Here is an 18,059-nt window from a genome sequence, read left to right as displayed (position 1 = left end):
GGGAACAAAACTCCTGCCCAGGATCGTCCAGATTCTCGAAGCCAACGTTCAAGGGGCTTATACTATCACTGTCCTGATGGGTGCTCGAGCTAGCTAGCGGGTTATAACATTATGAGCAAGGGAACCTGTGCACAAAGCCACAGGGATCTCTTCGATTCGGCAAAGAATAAGCTGTTACCAGAGTGTCTGTGCAAGTACGTAGAGTATGTACGGTCTAATGCTAGTTACTGTTACTGTATGCATGTATATGTCACCTCAAAATCAGATCAGAAACATGTACTGGATGTCTTTGGCAGTATTGGGTAGCGCTGTATGGAGAGATGAGACGGAGTGGCTAGCATAGCAGGTGAGAAAGCCGGTGTCTTCTGGACGAAACAAGGGGTAGGCAGCTCGGGAGCTGCGCCAATCTGACGGGGTGGTGAGTACTAGTGAGTGAGCAAAACGGCCTTTTCTGGAGGAGGGACCCTGGTAGTGCCTGGTAGGACCTGACAGACCTGGTAGACCTAGTAGACCTAGTAGAGCAGCAAGAAGAATTAACAGAAGCGTTGGAGCAATCTCGTTGGGGTGCCCTAGGTGATGTTGTATTCGAAGTGCTGGAGAATTTATGTCAATGGCTCGTGAGATGTCATCGATCTACGTCCCAAAGAGTGGCTAAACGCGATGGCTTGTTGTAGGAGGGTGAAGGAGTGTATTGTCTAAAAATGCCTTTTCTTCCACCCCTGAAGCCTGGTTGCAGGCTAGGTCTTTATAGACCTAGTCAGAAGTGGACAATGTACCTATAGAAGAGTCTAGATACGTATGGAGTCTGGTAGACTTGCAGAGAAGTGAGGAGAGGTATCTCCCAACACTTGTCTGGTCTCATAATAAACTCGCGATCGGCCCCGTAACGTACTCTGACCGCCAGCCATACCCGTAGCGTTGAGCGCTGCGCTGCAGCTAAGCGGGGGTAGGCTGCCGACTTTATTGGATCTCTTTCCAGGGTTTTAGTCGTGGTAGACAAGCCCCAGGGATTCCATGTGTTAGCTTAAAGCTGGTATGAGTCGCTGGGTGCATCAAGTCCCAGGTGCTACAAACACAGCAATAGCTCATAATCACTCTCGGAAAGCAGACGACAGCGGTAGTTTGAGCTGCGCCACTGCCGGCAATGGCTGAATCGCCACCATTCAATGATGGAGTTGGCGGAGCCCACCGTTATGGAAAGTCGCGAGAGAATTCAGGGGAACGAGAGGTGATCCAGGCCTTGGATAGAGAAGGCAAACGGCAGAGGTGCGCATAACCATACTGCAGCACGTGGAGATCCCGAACAGAGACGTACTACATCGTATAGGAAAACAGTACAATCGGCCGTAAAATTGTTGGTCGAATATCGAAAATGAGAATTTATTACTGGAGTGAAGGATTGTTGCGATTGTGACCATTGCATGGAAGCTATTCGACTCATGTGCCCAAAGAGCACGAATATTGGACGGTGGAAGAAGCGGGTTAAGGGGGTGGCTGGCGTCAGCCACGGGAAAAGTTGGATGTGCTACGTGGGGCCGGGCTTCCAATTCAATTGCTGTCAGAGCTTATAACAACAAATGCCACGATCAACTTCTTATCCGACGTAACGACGTAATTTAGTAGGCACGAAAAAGGCAAATCTTCGTATCGCGCTGGCAACATGCCACATAACGTACGCCGATGACCGACGGCCGACAACATGAGTCGAAATCTGACACTCAATGGCAGCGAGCACAACAGGATCGGGGACAAGCTCGGGACTTGAGTATGGCAGCACGAAGGCAATCGCTACCAAGAATACCAGTTGAGGCGACCGTCACTTCTGCGTAGCCAGAGACGACAGCATAGCGACCACGGTTGTTATTCACTGTTTCGAATGGCCATCGAGCCTGAAGCAAGCACGCCGGCACACAGTGACTCCTTGAGCCAACGAGGCTGCCCAATCCCCATGAGACCAGCGTGATAAGCATTCCACGACTAGCCTGCACGCATCATCGCACGATAGACGCATCCCACCGACGATTTTCTACCCGACTACCGAACAACACTACGTGGTTTAATGAGGAAAGAGTCGACAAGACTACTAAGGCCAGTGCATTTGCTGAGAAATGCAGCGCCACCGGTCGGCACTGCAATGCCAGGGGAGGCTACACAATTCCATAGCCAAGGTTCATCATGTCAACGAATGGCCCAATCCACCCATATCCAATAATCTCTCGCGAAGCCTCACACCTGATCGAAAAAGCTGTCGCCCAAGGGATCGGCGTCGGCCACGAGGACGAATCGCTCAAACAGGGATTTCACTTGCGACAACTAGCTTGTGAGCTTTTGGGTTTGCTGCAGGAACCTGTACTTATGTTAGTTGACAATCTGCGTCAGACTGAATGCGCGGAGACTTACAGCTGTTCGACCTTCTGTGTGCTGTTCGGGCACCTGTTGTCAGATGTATACCTCGTTGCGACAGCAGTGGAGACCTACAAAGTCGTGAACCTGGCGAGACGTGGGCGTGCGTGAGTAGAAGGTCCATGCCGTACGAAGGTGAAGGTAGACTTACTTCTCGTTGTGGTGGGCCAGCTCGGACTGGACGGCGTTGAACTTTTCCAGCAGCTCATTCACTTTGTGCAGCAGTTCTTGGGCGTCGCCCGACGTTCTTTGTTTTCAGTACAACGCGCGGACTGGATGTGGAGGGACCGACGCACACGAAGTCGCAGGCGGGGTGTAACAATAAAGTATACTCTACAAGGACAAGGTTCATGAGGTGTTGCCATTTAGCTTGCCAGGGATGGAGCCGTGTGCATGTGCAAGGGGTTTAGGGATGGCGGTTCAGGATAGATGCCGCGCACATTCAAGATGACCGACCTAGCTTGTTTGTTGGCCAAGTTCGCGCCAACGGCGGCAAAATTCTCACCGAAACTAACGGCATCAACCACAGTCTTGACCCAGATGGTCGCATCGCGGGCAACTTTTATATCTTGCCCTCATACTTCCTCTTGTAGTGGAGCTGTCGCTTCCAGAGCTTCCTCCCTCTTCTCTTGCCCCATTTCTTGGCAACGAGCTGCCTTGCACGATTCAACCAGTGTTCACCGAGGTCCTTCACCTCAACCTGATAGTCATAGAATCTGACAAAGAGAAGTTTCGTCCCCTCGCTCTTGTATCGACGAGTAATAGACTCAATTGCATACAAGCCCGTAGTCTCAGTTCCGAGGTGTGACACGTCAAGATTCGGTATCGGGCCCTCACAGACCATGTCGTGCCGTATGCTAGCGTCGTGACATGTAGCGGTGAACTTGATTATGTTGTTTTTCATAAGGCTCGGTTTGGCAATGCTTTTGAGAATCCATTGCTGGTATCGAGGGACGCGGACATAGAGACCGGTGGTACTTGGGAGTAGTTGGGGATGGTTGTCATGAGCGGAATCGTTGCTGATGCTGAGAGTTTTTGGGAACATGTTTTATGATATGAGTTGATAGCAGTGGCAGGTGCGCACTTTCTCGGGGAAGAAAAGAATAAATGTAATGAAGGAGAGAACGTTGAAGATACATCGACACGGGGGCATCAAGGGTTTAAATAGCCAGCTCCTTTTCCAGCCAGCGCACTCTTGTGACAGCCTAGCTGTCGAGCCCATGACTAGTGTACTCATCCTGCAGTCTTTTTAGCCAATCTCCACGATAGCAGACGTCACTAGAACAGTGCCAGCTTACAAGTCGTGATACAGAAACACCACACCTTGTCGTTTCAACCTAGAACCAATCATTTAAAGTGTCGTCACACGGTGGGCTAGTTGCCTTTCATAGATTTGCAATATTGACTGGTTTTCCAAAAGGCATTTTCAGCGTCAGACAAAGTTCGAAAACCTACTATATCACTTTGAGAACGAAAACGTACAGCACACGGAGATGGCGATGAAGTTCGGCCATTTGTACCTAAGGACACAGGAGCACTACAGCTCTCTCAAATATTTACACGATTCTAATCATCCTCGGCCTATCATCGGCATCCGGCGCACCGGCCCTGTCGACAGAGGCTAGTTTCTTGGCCACAAAACAGTGGTGTTACCCGCTGTAGCGCTGTCATGCTCAGGGAGAGAGTCAACTGTAGGTGCTGCTGCCGTTGCTGGCCTAGCGGTATCTAACGAGGCATTGACTGGCATACTGAAACCACAGGGCAATGCTTCGATAGTCTCTGCTGCCGTACTGCCCGTAGGCCCGTCCGATGCGTAGCTAGAATGGAGGTATGCTGTAGGTAATGGCATCACCAGGTCACATGAGACTGCGCCAAGCCTGTTCCAATGGATCTGGTGTGTATTCTGCTCCTGAAGTTGATATGCAAGGGCGAGACTCGCCACGTCGTAGAAACCGCCAGAGTTCTCACATACCACAGCTGCGGGGTGCTGCTGATTGGCCAGGTTCGGGATGATTCTACTCCTCTCGGAGGTTTTTGGACGCCCTGGGAGATAGACCTGTTGCTGATGATACTGTGACATAGGACCTAGTTTCGACAAGAACCTCCAGGTTGTGCCAGCCGACTCTCTGGACGGTTTCTTGGGCTGCTTGCCTCGGCCCTCTTCTGTTTTGTCACAGGCAGGAGAAAACGTCCAGAGCAGTATGCATCGACGTTCCCAGACAGGCTTTCTTGCGCCCTCATTCGGTGCCGACCAGATTTCTTGGTACATAGCAATCTGCTGTAGCAAATCGGACGGCGTAGGGAGTTTGGCACCTTGGTAGCCGCATTCGCTTTCAGCCGTTGACTCATGGGCTGTTTCCGTCCTTTCCTTCTCCTTTCCCTCGCGTTCTGCCGTGACATACTTGGCAAGCCGATAGAAGGTATTGGCCCAGCTCGCAGCCGGAAATTCGACTTCAATCGTGTTGCCGCGGCGCGAAGGACGACACATAGCTTTGTAGTCCCATAGGAGAGGCTCTGATGTGCCGAGGTACAACTCCCGAGGCTTGACAACACAGGTCGAGCAACGCCACCTGTGGTGAACAAGCTCCGGGCGGCTGATGGCGAACTCGACACACCCATCTAAATGGGTCCCTGCAGCGGTCGCCGCTATTGTGCAATATGCTGAAACATAGACATCTTCCATGCGTTTCGACTCCCGTTTCCAGTCATCGTTGTCATCTTGGATAATGCAAATTGAGTCAATCCAGAGATATGCCACGCCAATTGCTTGCGTAACGTTGACAGCATCCTGGAATCTGGCAGGTCTCAATCGCAACAAAGATGTATGAGAGACTAGGAGTTGCATTGTACTGTCTATAGCACTGTAGGATGCATGAGGCTGTGGTAGGGCAGATGTAGGCCTTATGATGTAACTGTTGATGGCGCCGCTGCTCCAAATGATGAAAGCCAGCTAGACCCGGTGCGGATGGGGACACACCAAACAGGTGCCGGTACTGTCGTCCCCTCATTCTGGCCGTGGCGCATTTGCTGGTTCACTTGAACGCACCTTTGGGCCCTTTCGACTCCCACCGAGTAGTGGGTGGAAAAGTACCACTCGAGGTCGAAACCGATTGGTTCCTGCGACCACAGCATCTGAATACTTCCGCAGCCCATGGAGGTTGTCCTAAACCTGTGACGATACGTTCTAGGGGAATTGGTCCACTGGTCACGCTAGTACCCCTAGTTAGCTACTCTTCCGGCTCTGCACTCCAGCAGTAGGGACTAACAAATTCAGGGCTGGAAATAGCCGCCAGAAACCATCCTCGCCAACAATGTGTTCTAGAACCAGGTCAGCCGCTGTCCTGGCAAGGTCCTTGACGAGGTCGCCTTGACCCGACTCGAGCTCGTTATGTCATCAGCATTTCATGTCCGCAAAAACCGAGCTACGGCCGAGCGACACGATCGAGTTGCCGAGTCGAAGCTATCAATTCCGAGGCCCCGCCGGGTATCAGCAATGAGGCGAATGTCGGTGTCGACATAGATAGCGATGCGATGCCGAGCACGAAACCGACCCCGAGTATATTGCAGCAGCCCCCACTGGCATGACGGGCGCCGACACTCCGGCTGTCTACAACATCATTCCCGACGATGACGGCGGGACCTGTCATTCCCAATAGTCCAACGGGGTAAAAAGGTCTGGAGCAACTGCCTTCACCCCGAACGCCCACAGGTGGGCATGCTTTCTCGTCTACTGATCGGGTGGCGCTAATCATGTTACAGGCGCCCAAGTTTTTCGACAGACAGTGAAGGTACATCAACCCGCCCACACCGAGTCCAGCTCCACGCCGAACGATATGCCGGCCGCTGTGATGAATGCAGTTGCCAACCCAACACACGCGAGATACCGCGACCACGGTGCGAATGTAAGCATCTCTGCAGAGAGATGTATGTTGGAACAGCCGGGTGCCTAGACAGCCCTTAGCACCGATTACGTCGATCCAACTACAGACAACGCCTACGGGAAACCCGCGCCTAACCCCTCCCAAATTGGGGGAAATGGTGGAAAGCTGTTACTGGCAGGCCGTCCAAAGAGAGTTTGTGCAGAATGGGGCGAAACGCGCACGAGGCGAGTACATGGACTACAGGCGGAAGTTGAAGCAGGACACAGTGGCCAAGATGCTGATCGGAACGCTGGACGACTTCCGGACGAATCTCAGAGGCATGCAGGTTGGTCGAAGACGTCGCCCACGTTGGTGCACAAGATATCACAAGCGGCGGAGAATCAATCAAGACATTCACTGAAGTTCTTGCTGAACGTAACGCACTTCTATTCAAGTAGCTCTGTTCTTATGTGCTTATGTTACTTGCTGCTCTCAGTCCTCGCAGCGATTTTTTGTTGAGGGAATATTGTGACAAACTGCGTGCGCAGCCAGCACTCATAAGGGGCGTTATGGCGAAGCTGCAGTCTTTCTTGGGGTCTCAGGTCAGTTGCTCGCGTGTCCCATATTGCTCCTTCTCAGCGTGACCCAGATATTGCCAGTTCTCGCCCACTAGCTTAGCGATCTCGGTTAACGTGAGATTATAAGTACGCCGCCGCTGGTGATGACGCGACATCCCTCGAAAAGGCCCTGGTGGACGCTCTCCAATACCGGTACCCCCGCGAGCATGCCGGCAAGGAAGACGACCGCTCCATCTGGAACGTCGAGTACGCCGACGCCATGCAGCGCGTGCACGCCGAATTTGGCGACGACCTCGACGTTGCGGCCCTGTGCGCCGACGCCCTAATGAACCTGACGGCCTGGAAGCTGTGGGACATCAAGACGGGCCATCCCACCGAGGGGGCCCGCACGCGCGAGGTTCAAGGCATCCTCGAGCGGGCATTCCAGCAGCAGCAGCCCGGGAGGGGCCTGGAACATCCCGGCGTCCAGCACCTCTACATCTACTTCATCGAGATGTCGCCGACGCCCTGCGCGCCCAGGTGCCCGACGCGGGCCACCTCAACCACATGCCGACGCACATCGACGTGCTGTTCGGCGACTACGCGCGCGGGATCGCGTCCAACCAGCGCGCCTTCGAGGCCGACGAGAAGTTTCTCGCCCGCGCGGGCGCCCTCAACTTCTACACGCTGTACCGCATGCACGACTACCACTTTTGCATCTACTCGGCCATGTTCGCAGGGCAGTCCCGCGTCGCCCTCGAGACGGTGGCGCGCATGGAGGCCTCGCTGTCCGCCGATTTGCTCAAGGTGCGCTCCCCGCCCATGGCCGACTGGCTCGAGGGCTTCTTCGCCATGCGCGTGCACTTTACGAGCTGGGTATTTAGTCCAAGTTGCTCTAGAACAGCGCCGCCAACGTCTCAGAGAGGCGCTTGAGCTGGGCGGGCTTCGTCATGTATACGTCAATCCCGCTCGCAAAGGCCTCCTTCTTCGTGTCTGCACCGGCCAAACCAGTGAGAGAAATGATCTTGGTGGCAGGAAGTGCCCTGTCCTTCTCCAGTTCTCGTATTCTACGGGTTGATCTGCGGAATGGGAGGGGAACAATATCAGACAAGCTGTCTTTCGCGAGCAATACGCTGATGGGGAGAGAATGCAAGACCGAACTCACTGTAAACCGTCCATGACGGGCATGGATATATCCATGAGGATGCAACAGTAACTCGCCGGATCGCTTTTGTACGCTTCATATGCTTCCAGTCCATTGTTGGCTGTCTCATACGACTTCTTCAGTTTTTTTCATAAAAGCCACCAAGATCTACTAGAAGTCAGCACGAATGCCACAAAAGGGGCTTTTTGGCAGTACTTACCTGCAGGTTTATCTTGTTGTCGTCCACGAGCAGAAACTTCTTGTCGTGAGTTCTCTCACTGCGCCTGGTAAGTGACACCGGACTCGGCGCCCGCGAGTCGACTTTCATCTCTGCCGGGGTATCGCCTACCCGTAGTGGCTGGACGACAGGCTGTGGGTACACATCTTGCGCGCCAAGGTGGCTTTTTTGAGCTTGGCCACTACTGGAGCTAGCGGAGGATGGAGGCTCCGTTGCTATGGGAAGAAAGTCCGATGATATGGCTTTCTGTTCTTTCCATCTTTCAAGAGCCAGTAACAGACTGGACGCTAACTTGCGAGGACCGGCTCTGCGAAATATTAGCAATCGTGGAATGCCGGTAAATGGAGAGGGAAAACAGACGGCATGCCGATGAATTCAAAGACGCGGCTTTGGCCCCGTTCTTTTTGCAACTTCACATAATAGCGGGCAACCATGACGTCTTGGCAAACTACCACCGCTGGCTTGACGACACCTGTCGACCCTTGGATGGTCCCTTCTTCCACTCCCACAACGCCATCACTGCACAGAATAAGGTCAGCACGGAGGTCGCTGGTGTCTTCGACAAGCTCAAGCTGCAACCATTCGCGACACAGTATTGCCATACTCTCGGCTTCTGGCAATGGTTGCTGCCCTGGTAAGCCTCTCCCGTCCATCTCTTTGTTGAACCCCAAGAGACGGACGCGGAGCCCCCTCAACTTATCCACCTGAGCGTTCAGAGGATCCGGTGGGTTCTCCCCGTCCGAAGGGTTGATCATTGGCAGCGTGACAGTGACTGCTGTACCGATATCTGGCTCGCTTACGACATCCACAGTACCGCCTAATAGTTGGGTGGTATGTTGGACCAATCCCATCCCTATACCAGTTCCCTGGTCTAGAGCGTCTTCTTGAGTAAAAGCGTTGAAGACATTATACTTAGCGAACTGCTTACTCATGCCTCTACCTGAGTCGCTGATCTTGAGCTTGATCTGCTCCAAGGAACGGCCCTTCCTAGTTTTTTCAGTGTTTCTTCGAAGGTCTATCGATACGAAGCCAGATTTTGTGAATTTCACTGTCGCGCATCATGTTAGTATATGTTGGTACAGAAGGTGGAGATCAGGAGGTCATGCATGCGTTGCCAAGGATATTCATAACCACACGCCGAAATGCACCCGCTTGTGTGTGGGATCGCCAGCTGTGGGCAGGTGATATTGAAAGGTAGATTTTGATCTGGTCGCCCGACGGTTTCGGTCCATAGATTTGCTTCGTCTCGGCTGGATCCGACGAGGCATCGAACCTGCGGTGGCCGTACGCCCATTCTCCTGCTCTCGATGCTGATATTTCGTTATCTGTCAAAAGTCAGTGGATTGGTCACATGTCCTTGAAGAGAATGGATGAGGCGGGCCGCAACAGGCCCCACGCCGACACACAACCCAAAAGACCTTGCTTACAGCTATGACCGACGAACATGGTGTCGACGCTCTCCTCAATCAGACCCGCAATGTCGATATCAGCGGCCAAACTGCTCTGCATCGAGTGGAACAAGCGTTGCCGACCAACTGCCATTGTCCGGTTTTTGCGGCCCCTAGACAGCTGCGGCGTGTTCTTGGTAAAACGATTGATCTTGCTAAAATCAAGCAAGTGGTCAATCACATCCAAAAGTGTACGACCGCATGCACCCAAAGAGCGCAGTGCATCTCCTGCAGTCCGATATGTGAGTTGTCGCAAGTTGCGTGGGAAAGGAGCAAACATACCTTGAAATGAGTCTAGGGGAGTATCACCAAGAAGCTCCACCTACCGATACAGTTAGTGATCAGGCTGGTGAGACGGAAGACATGGTCAAGTCACCCACAGCCGCCAAAATACCATGTAGAGGTGACCTCAACTCGTGGCTAATGGAGTTTAACATGTCGGACTTTGCCTTTTCGGCCAAGGCCGAATCGAGACGAACGATTTGGCTCATAATGGTCGTGCCAAAGACTTTCAGATAGCTGAGCTCGCCGTGCTCTGTAAAGACACGCACCGGCGACTTTGTCCACGCGAAGATGCCTGAAACCCATCTGTTCTTGTTGAAGTCCCAAAGCGGGAGAAACAGAATGCTTCGCGCTTCGGAGAAGGCAGCATGGAGGTCCGCATCGTAGGACCGGCGGGGCAGGGCCGACTTGGAGACAGACTCTGGTGCATTGGCAGGCTCTTGCATAGCGATATGCCTGATCTCACCCTCTGATGATTCGCCCTGTAAGTCTAGGGTCAGTAGTGCAGAGGAGGCTCGGAGGATAGGACGAGATTTTACACTTAAGCTTATTCCCTCGTAGTCAAATACGTAGGTCTTGCCGTTGGGAAAGCGTCTGGTTAGTTTTGCAAGAAATGCTTCAGATACCGAGATGATAGGTTGGTTGGGAGTGGCGGCACCATCGGTACTGCTGGCATTTGATGTGGAAAACCCCAAGAGTGGACACCTGCGATTTTCGGCCTCGTTGCCTATGGGTTTTGCACCAATAGCTTCATCTCCAGAAGTGTCTGACAAACTACTTCTATCCAAGTCGGATGAAGCGGCCGTCCGGTCTCCAGCATTTGTGGGTACTAAGCCACCGTAGGTGCTGGTCGAAGCGTCCAGGCACAAGACACCCTCGACTCCTATGGCCTCCCCGAATGATATTTGCTGCTTTGCTGAATATGCCTTTGACCGCTTGATCACGCAAGTCGTCAGACGACACCACAGGGGATTGCGGATGCGGTAAACCATGGGGTCGCGGCGAAGAATCGGTCCTGGTTCCTCCAGGTTGCCGGTCGTCTTGCAGGCTCTGCTGATTGGCGTTTAGAACGCCTTCCTGAGCTTCGGGTTGTTTTGGCTTGACCATAGAGCCCAACCAGTATTGGGAAATGGTAGACTCTCTCTCGACGAAACTACTAATCCCTCGTACCATACGGTCGCTTCGTCTCATACCCTCAGTTGCTCTTATAGACTCGAGATAGTTTGTAACGGCGCACGAGATATCTCGCATAACCTGAAGGTGTTCCGCGTCGATAGCATCGCGCGGCCGGTCGTCGTAGACACAGAAGACACCGATATTGATGCCTTTGGGGGTCCGAATTGGCACGCCAGTGTAGAAGCGGTGGTAAGGCGCACCTCTAACATGACAGCAGTCTCGATAACGCGGATGCTCGGCGAGGTCGAGGATTGTAGACACAGGTATCGCCGAAGGAGTGCTACTGGGGTGCTTCTCTTTCGTCGTGCCAGGGATATCTCGTGCAGGCACTAAGACGTGTTCGCAAACTGAGTCTTCTCCAGAAAACGTTTTTCCGCCAAGCACCGGGCGAGTTTCACCTCCGCTGCTGGGGTGCAAAGGGGAAACCCGTGTAGCTTCGGCCACGACATACTCGTTGTGACGGTCGAAGGTCGATATGGTCCCCCGAGAGCCTCCCAGCCTGAGCACGCCAAGTTGTATGAATGCAGATAGTACCGGATCGCGACATTGCGAGGAGGAGGGCAATCGAGGAGTATTGTGCTCCGAGTTGGGATCCGAGTCGGGACTTTTGACTGTTGGTGGTTCCTGATTCAGGCCTTGGTTCTGTTGCGTCGCTGGTTCCGCGCCTGGCGCATCGTCTATTAGATCGAAGCTTTGGATTAATACTAGTCAGACCAAGGAGAAACAAGAGAGCGTGATAGGTTGTCATACAGATGCGATGCGAACGTGTAGGCCGCACGCTCCCTGGCCGATTCCGAGACTTTTGCCATGACGTTTTACCGCGCAAGTCCGCAACTGAAGGACTGACGTAAAGAGTGAGGGGCGGGGGGGTGGGGGTGGAGGAGCACGGAGGCGCGCAGAACGATTGTTAATTTGAGTGACGAGAAAGTATTTTGACTACGTACATGGCAAAAAACAGAGTAAATACATTCCCAAGCACGATAACGAGGGTGCCGGGTGGCAACAATAGAATGGCCTAGATCTTCGACGTTTTTTTTCGGCTTTAACTGCGCTCAAGGATCAATTGATGCGGGTCTGCAGTAATCTACTACCTAAAGTGGGTATCAAAGTGTCGATCAGATCCAGAACGAATGGGGCGAGTATGTAGCAGTCTTGCTGCGCGACGTGTATTGGAGTGAAAGGGCAAGAAGCATGGACCCTGCAGCATTCATTCTCCAGACGGTTAGCCCATCGGGCCAACCACCCAGCGGCCACCATCAGGCGTATTATAGGTCACGTCGCGGTTGAGGATGGCGATCTCACCGCGTGCCTAGCCTTACAAGCGTCTATCGTGTAGCCCCAGGAGTACAACAGATTGCCAGAATCCAAACTGCCTCGACCTCCACCTTCTCCAAAGCATCCCTGATTATGCCTGCGCAACCCAGACAGAGATGCAGTACGAGCATCCAGTTACGAAGCATGGCGATTGCGCTGCCGAGTGCGCAAAGCGGCTCAATTGATTTAAGGGGTCGATTATGAGCTGGCACGCACGCCGGCAATGCCCTACGCTGGGTACACTTTACGCCGATTATAAAACCCAGACGCAGGGTGTTGTCCGGTTCAAGGCAATCAAACTCATCGCCCTCGTTCTACACACCCGAAATCGCCATCCAGAAAGCGAGATAAATGCGATCCATGGCAGTCTACGGCATGGTCGACAGTTACGAATACGATGCTAGCGAGGGCGAGATGTGCGTCAGTCCAGAGCCTCGGACGCCACGATCACGGCTTCCGCAAGAAGATGAACCTCGACACGTTGTCGACGCCACCGACGAAATCAGCGCAATCCTGATGCAAAAGCTCGAGGCCTTTCAAGAAGACTTGCGGTTATACCAGTGGGAGAAGAGCCGTAGCCGGGATGAGTTACAAAACATGAAGAACGCGATGATGCAGGAGCTGTGCATGGCCAAGGAACAGATTCTGGAGAGCTCGCGTCTGCAACGATGGCGAGGATGGAGGGAGTCGAGACGTGCCTGCCAAGGCCGCCATCGGAACCTCGACCCCGACCGCCATCTCCACGACAGCGAGGCTCTCACGCAATGCCGGGGAAAGTGCCGGGGAAAATGACGGAGGATGTGACGGAGGAAGCGATGGAGCCTGCACCAGGGACGGAACCACTGCAGGTGGAGTTGCCACCAAACGCTAAATTGGCGTCTTAAATCGCGCCGAGCAGATGTTACATGCACGACAAGCGGGAGAAAGACAAAACACGGAAGTCTGGGGAAGCCCTACAGCGAAAGGTGCTGGCGCTTGGAGAGATGTGCAATGTGTTCAGCTTAACAATGTACTGGAGTATTGTCCATGCCCGGATGGAAATGGCCATGTACGTTCCCGGCGGCCAGAGAATCCCCGATCTCGACTAGGTGGTAAGTGTATTCGCTCCTTGGGGCATGTCCCGCGCTGACTGAGCATACTAGGTTCAGAGCCTGCGAGGCCGCCAGGCTCGCGTGGCACAACGGGCTCGAGTCTCCCGCACGTCGAGGCCAGTGCAGAAGTCGTCTTTCAAATCAAGCCATGCCAGAAATACGGGGCAAGGCTCGGCAGGTCCACTGCTGCGATCCCAGAGGCGACACAGTGCTGAAACAGGCCATCCAAGCCCGCAACCCATGGCAGGTTTGACGGGTTGCGCGCCGTCGACAAAGGACGATGTTGATGGAATCTTTGCCGTGCAACAGGGAGCGCAGAGCACCTATCAGCCCAGCGATCGGGTTGCCCCAGGATCGCCGACAGAATTGTCGATGGGGTGCAATGAGCGTCTCGACTCTCCAATGTGCGATGTGGTGGCTGGTGACGCCAATGGCTTCGAAGTTGCAGGCGCAGCGATAGGAACTGGCATGGTAGCAATGGCCGGTGCCTCGCAACCCACGGCACTGGAACCGGATCGGTGCCAGCCAGGCAGCAGGGAGGAGGGTATAAGCGACATAAGCGACATGAGTGCAGAGTCCTCCCCAAATCCTGAATCCGATGCGTCTGGCTTGGGCAATGGGCATGCCATCGGCTTGCACCAGGAAATGGAGGGGCTGCATGGCCAAGACGGGGACGCTGGGGATTCCTCAGCAGAGATGCCGAATATGCCCCCGACGATCCTGGCACAAGGAACGGATGCAGGCGGCCCCGCTATAGAAGGACCTCGGAGCTCTCTGCTTCGATGTGGGAGCCCCTTCGCTGGATATCCTGCTCAGACAGCGTCTCTTGCTTTGAGCTTTTCCCAAGGGCCGGCCATGAATTCAGCCAAGGGCTGGGGGCCGCACGAGGCCTCCATGGATGCATGGGGACGGAGTCATGAAAAGACGAGCCTCGAGTACATCTTAATGTAGGAATGTGGGGTCGGTGTTGAAATTAGGACTGGAACGATCGATGAAACCAGCCCACACCTCGCATCTAGATCCATCGCAAGAACGTGATAGGAGGAACTACCCCAGAAAACAAAGTAGTTAACTTCAAGTCAGTAGACACTAAGGACAGCTATCTGGAGGATACTTGGGAATGCCTTTTTTGCCATCCGCTGCAGGGATGTTCCCAACTCCCCCCGAGTTGAATGGGAAGTGCGCCGGCCGTACGTCGTGTGCAATCTCTTCCCACCAGAATCACCGTGGAGGCTAGGACCAGGGGGTCACGGGAGCATAGAAGGGACGACAGTAGCGTTAGATTGTTGGTTACTGTACTGAACTAGAGCTGAAAACATGCTTCAACATAAGCATACACAGATTTGCCTTATGATATTTGACGCATTAATATGTGCCACGTCTTCACCCGAACTGCATGCCGCTGAGACTCGTTCGAAGGTCCTCCAGCATTCCCACCATCTTCTTTGCCAATGTGTCCCGCTGCAACTTGCGTCTATAGTCCTTGTAGTAGTCTGGCGCGCGCCTCGCCCCATTCTGCACAGATCCTCTTGGACGGCCTGCCTGTAACAGCTTTGCACCGTTTCCCCCATTCTGGGAGAGCATTGTCGTGGTTGTGCCGTCATAATCGGCGTCAAGGGCCTTCTAGCCGCCACCCGGCCGTTCCAACGTACAGCTCTCTGCAGCGACGCATCCATCGCGCCGTGGTCGGCGTATCTTGTGGGTGCTGGTCGGGCACCTGCATTCGTCGCGGCGGTTGGTGCAGTGTTTGTCATGGAGCTGGGCTCGGTGCGGGCGGGTTGCGCCACTGTCTGTCGGGGAGCTCGGGCGACTGTTTTATGATTAGCGTCACGCGGTCACTAGCCGAGAAGCTGTACTCACCTTGCGGTGTTTTTGGTGGAGGCAGCTGTCTCGGACCCATCTGCCTCGTGGGACTGTTGAGAATGACAGTCCCACCATCTTCGTCGGGGATGACGTCGTAGACAGACAGAGGCTCCACCGCGGCAGCGGGAACTGCTGCAACATACTTGGGATCGGTTTCGTACTCGGCATCCGCGTCGCTGCCTATGCCAGCAACAGCATTCGCGTCGTCGCTGGCGTCCGCCTGGGCTTCGAAATGGATGGCTTCGACTTGGCCGCTCGATCGCGTCGCTCGGCCGTGGCTCGGTCTCGCATGGCACGCGGCTGATCCTCGAAACTGCGGCTGTTAGTAACAGAGCTGAATACACTCGATGGAACGGTAAGTGGGACTGGGGACGGACAATCCTGTTGAGGTCCGGCACGCGCTGACCGCGTGGGACGTGCATCGCCGTCTCCATCCGCTCGTGCGTCGGGTTCCAGTATGCAAGAGCGCTGAAGACATCGCAGTACCGCCCGAGGTCTTGTGTCTTGCTCTGCAGCGACAAGCCGCTCTTGCGAACGTTGTCTTTCTGTCCCTTGGTGTGGGCCATGACGGAGGCCTAGCTACGTAATACGGTTCGGGCAACTTGCTGGACCCTCCTGGGGTATATTCCTGAGCGTTCATTGAGCTACAATAGCGTCCCGCGTAACCGTAGATATAGCAAGTGCTGGTTTGCGGGTGCGAAACGTTGATGACATGTTGAGCTCGAGTTGGGCGACCGTCGCCAGGGCAGCTGCTGATCTGGTTCCGAACCCATGTTGGCGATAGAAATCTCGGACCAGGTTCGCTTCGGCGTGTCTTGAGGAAGAGAGGTTCTTGCGCAGTTCAGGAGGATTGGGCAGTTGGTCCTAAAATAACGCGGGGTCGCGAACCAGCTCTACGCTAACTGTGGGTGGGTTATAGACCTGGCCCTCTGGTTACGCTAGTGCGTCAGTGCGCCGTTGCTACTCTTCCGGCTCTGCACCCCAATAGTACGCCAACAGTGCGGGCAACTATGGAAGCCAGGGCCGGAAACAGCCCAGGAGAGTATTCGAATCTTGACGGAATGCAGCAGAAAGAAAGCAGCCGGTGGATGACACTGGCTCCAAGGTCACCTGCCTCCCTGCGCCGGAACAGTGCAAGCGGAGCGGTGGGAACATTAGGCTCTGGTTCCAGAAATCGGCGCACTTCGGGAAGGTTCAATAAGAGACTACGGTCGGGAGGACCAGAATGGTAGTTTCGGCCTCCAGTATCCTTTCTGCAACTACTCGGTGGGAATTGGAGAGGCCTGAAAGTGCCTCGTGTGAGCCAGCAAGTGCGCCACGGCCAACAACAATATCGGCACTGCTGTTCGCTGGCTTTGCTCCCTTGGACCGGCGGCGCCATCAGCAGTTCTGCATCCTGAGGTTGACATCTGCCCTACCGCAGCTTAACCAGTCTAGACTCTGTACGTCAGAAAGGCATATCAGAAAGAGTGCACACATGACGCCCATGATCCAAATGTAGAGCTTGCTGAAATACCCTAGAACGGCTACGAAGTAGCATTTCCTACTCACGAAATATCCTACTTCGCAAGTTGAGCTGCGTGTAAGTCGCACCGTACAACACTGGTATCTTTAGGTCAACTGTACCTTGAGGTACGAACCCAATAGGACCGGAAGTAGCTTCAGGTAGCGAGGTCAGAAACAGGTGCAAATAACTGAGTTGTTTCCTTGGGATACTGGTAGGTACGAACCAGAAGGGCTGCATTGAGGCTTCAGGGTACAATGAGCACATGCTACTATTTGAGTACCTGGGAGAATAATCAGTGCTGCTTTGTTATGTCGCGGAACATTTGTAGGCCATTCACCGCCTATCCTTATGGACTTGTCAACTGCCGGTTGAACAGCATGCAAGGAGAAAACGTTGTCCACCCCTTGAAAATGGTCCAGATGTCCGACAATATGACAAACAACCCCTTCCATGACCCGCGCGCAGGTGCCATTTTGAACCCTTGGTGGTTAGTTAGCTACTCATATCCTGCTGTGCTCGCTTCGCCTCAGACGCCCTATACGATTGAAAAGTACTCGTTAATTCGCCTATCGTAACCACATTTGCTCATATCACAACTAGCTCTCAAGTTCTGAACGACTCTTGCACTGACCACAGGCAATAACGAATCAGCTAGTTAGTTTTTCATGGCTAGGGAAGCAATACAAGTTCCAGGGAATTGTAGCGATCCCCACTTGTTGTATGACTGCCATCCATTAGTCGACATCAATTTGACATCAGCTTGACATCATTATACAGCAGCTTCCGTGCATTGAACTTGAAATATACTATACGATAATCAATTTGCTGAATTTTTAATAGGCAATAATTCGCATCGTATTCCTTGACAAACAATGTTAACAATTTCGAGCCGTTGTGCCGCTTCGCTAGGTCGGGCGCTCCCTAGCCACCCGACGCGCATATCGAAACTACCTGCACCCAATTGGAGCATGCAATGGCGAGCCATGCTTGTGCGCTCAGTAAGCACAGTAACAGAGGGAAAAGCCACGGGTATGCATGTATAGTATTGCTAAATAACGTCCAACAATTGCTCTAACCAATCGTTATAGATGAAAAGGAAAGAATAGTCATTCTTGGTAGCGGATGGGCCGGCTATGGCTTTGCGCGAACTCTGGACCCGAAAAATTCGAAAGAGTT

General features: G+C 53.6%; 3 protein-coding genes across 3 annotated transcripts; 1 reads left to right on the top strand and 2 right to left on the bottom strand.

Moving 5' to 3' along the window:
* Positions 1–2,965: 2,965 nt before the first annotated feature.
* On the bottom strand, positions 2,966–3,448 carry PG998_014465 (uncharacterized protein; the record flags this gene model as incomplete). The annotated part of the gene is made up of 1 exon (XM_066881281.1): positions 2,966–3,448. The coding sequence occupies one exon, from the start codon at positions 3,446–3,448 to the stop codon at positions 2,966–2,968; it is 483 nt and encodes a 160-aa protein (XP_066723812.1).
* Positions 3,449–6,832: 3,384 nt separating this feature from the next.
* PG998_014464 (uncharacterized protein) lies at positions 6,833–7,753 on the top strand (the record flags this gene model as incomplete). Its single annotated transcript, XM_066881280.1, has 3 exons — positions 6,833–6,865; positions 6,969–7,304; positions 7,361–7,753. 3 exons carry the CDS (start codon positions 6,833–6,835, stop codon positions 7,751–7,753), a joined length of 762 nt encoding a protein of 253 aa, XP_066723811.1.
* On the bottom strand, positions 7,716–11,917 carry PG998_014463 (Hybrid signal transduction histidine kinase A; the record flags this gene model as incomplete). The annotated part of the gene is made up of 10 exons (XM_066881279.1): positions 7,716–7,932; positions 7,986–8,098; positions 8,185–8,509; positions 8,563–9,217; positions 9,351–9,527; positions 9,630–9,878; positions 9,933–9,972; positions 10,031–10,761; positions 10,814–11,799; positions 11,859–11,917. The coding sequence occupies 10 exons, from the start codon at positions 11,915–11,917 to the stop codon at positions 7,716–7,718; spliced, it is 3,552 nt and encodes a 1,183-aa protein (XP_066723810.1).
* Between the last annotated feature and the right edge of the window lie 6,142 nt (positions 11,918–18,059).

Source organism: Apiospora kogelbergensis, assembly GCF_038363985.1.
Source record: "Apiospora kogelbergensis strain CBS 113332 chromosome Unknown utg000011l_segment0_segment0, whole genome shotgun sequence".
In the NCBI taxonomy this organism is placed as follows: Eukaryota; Fungi; Ascomycota; class Sordariomycetes; order Amphisphaeriales; family Apiosporaceae; genus Apiospora; species Apiospora kogelbergensis.
This window is presented reverse-complemented; position numbering and strand designations above follow the sequence as displayed.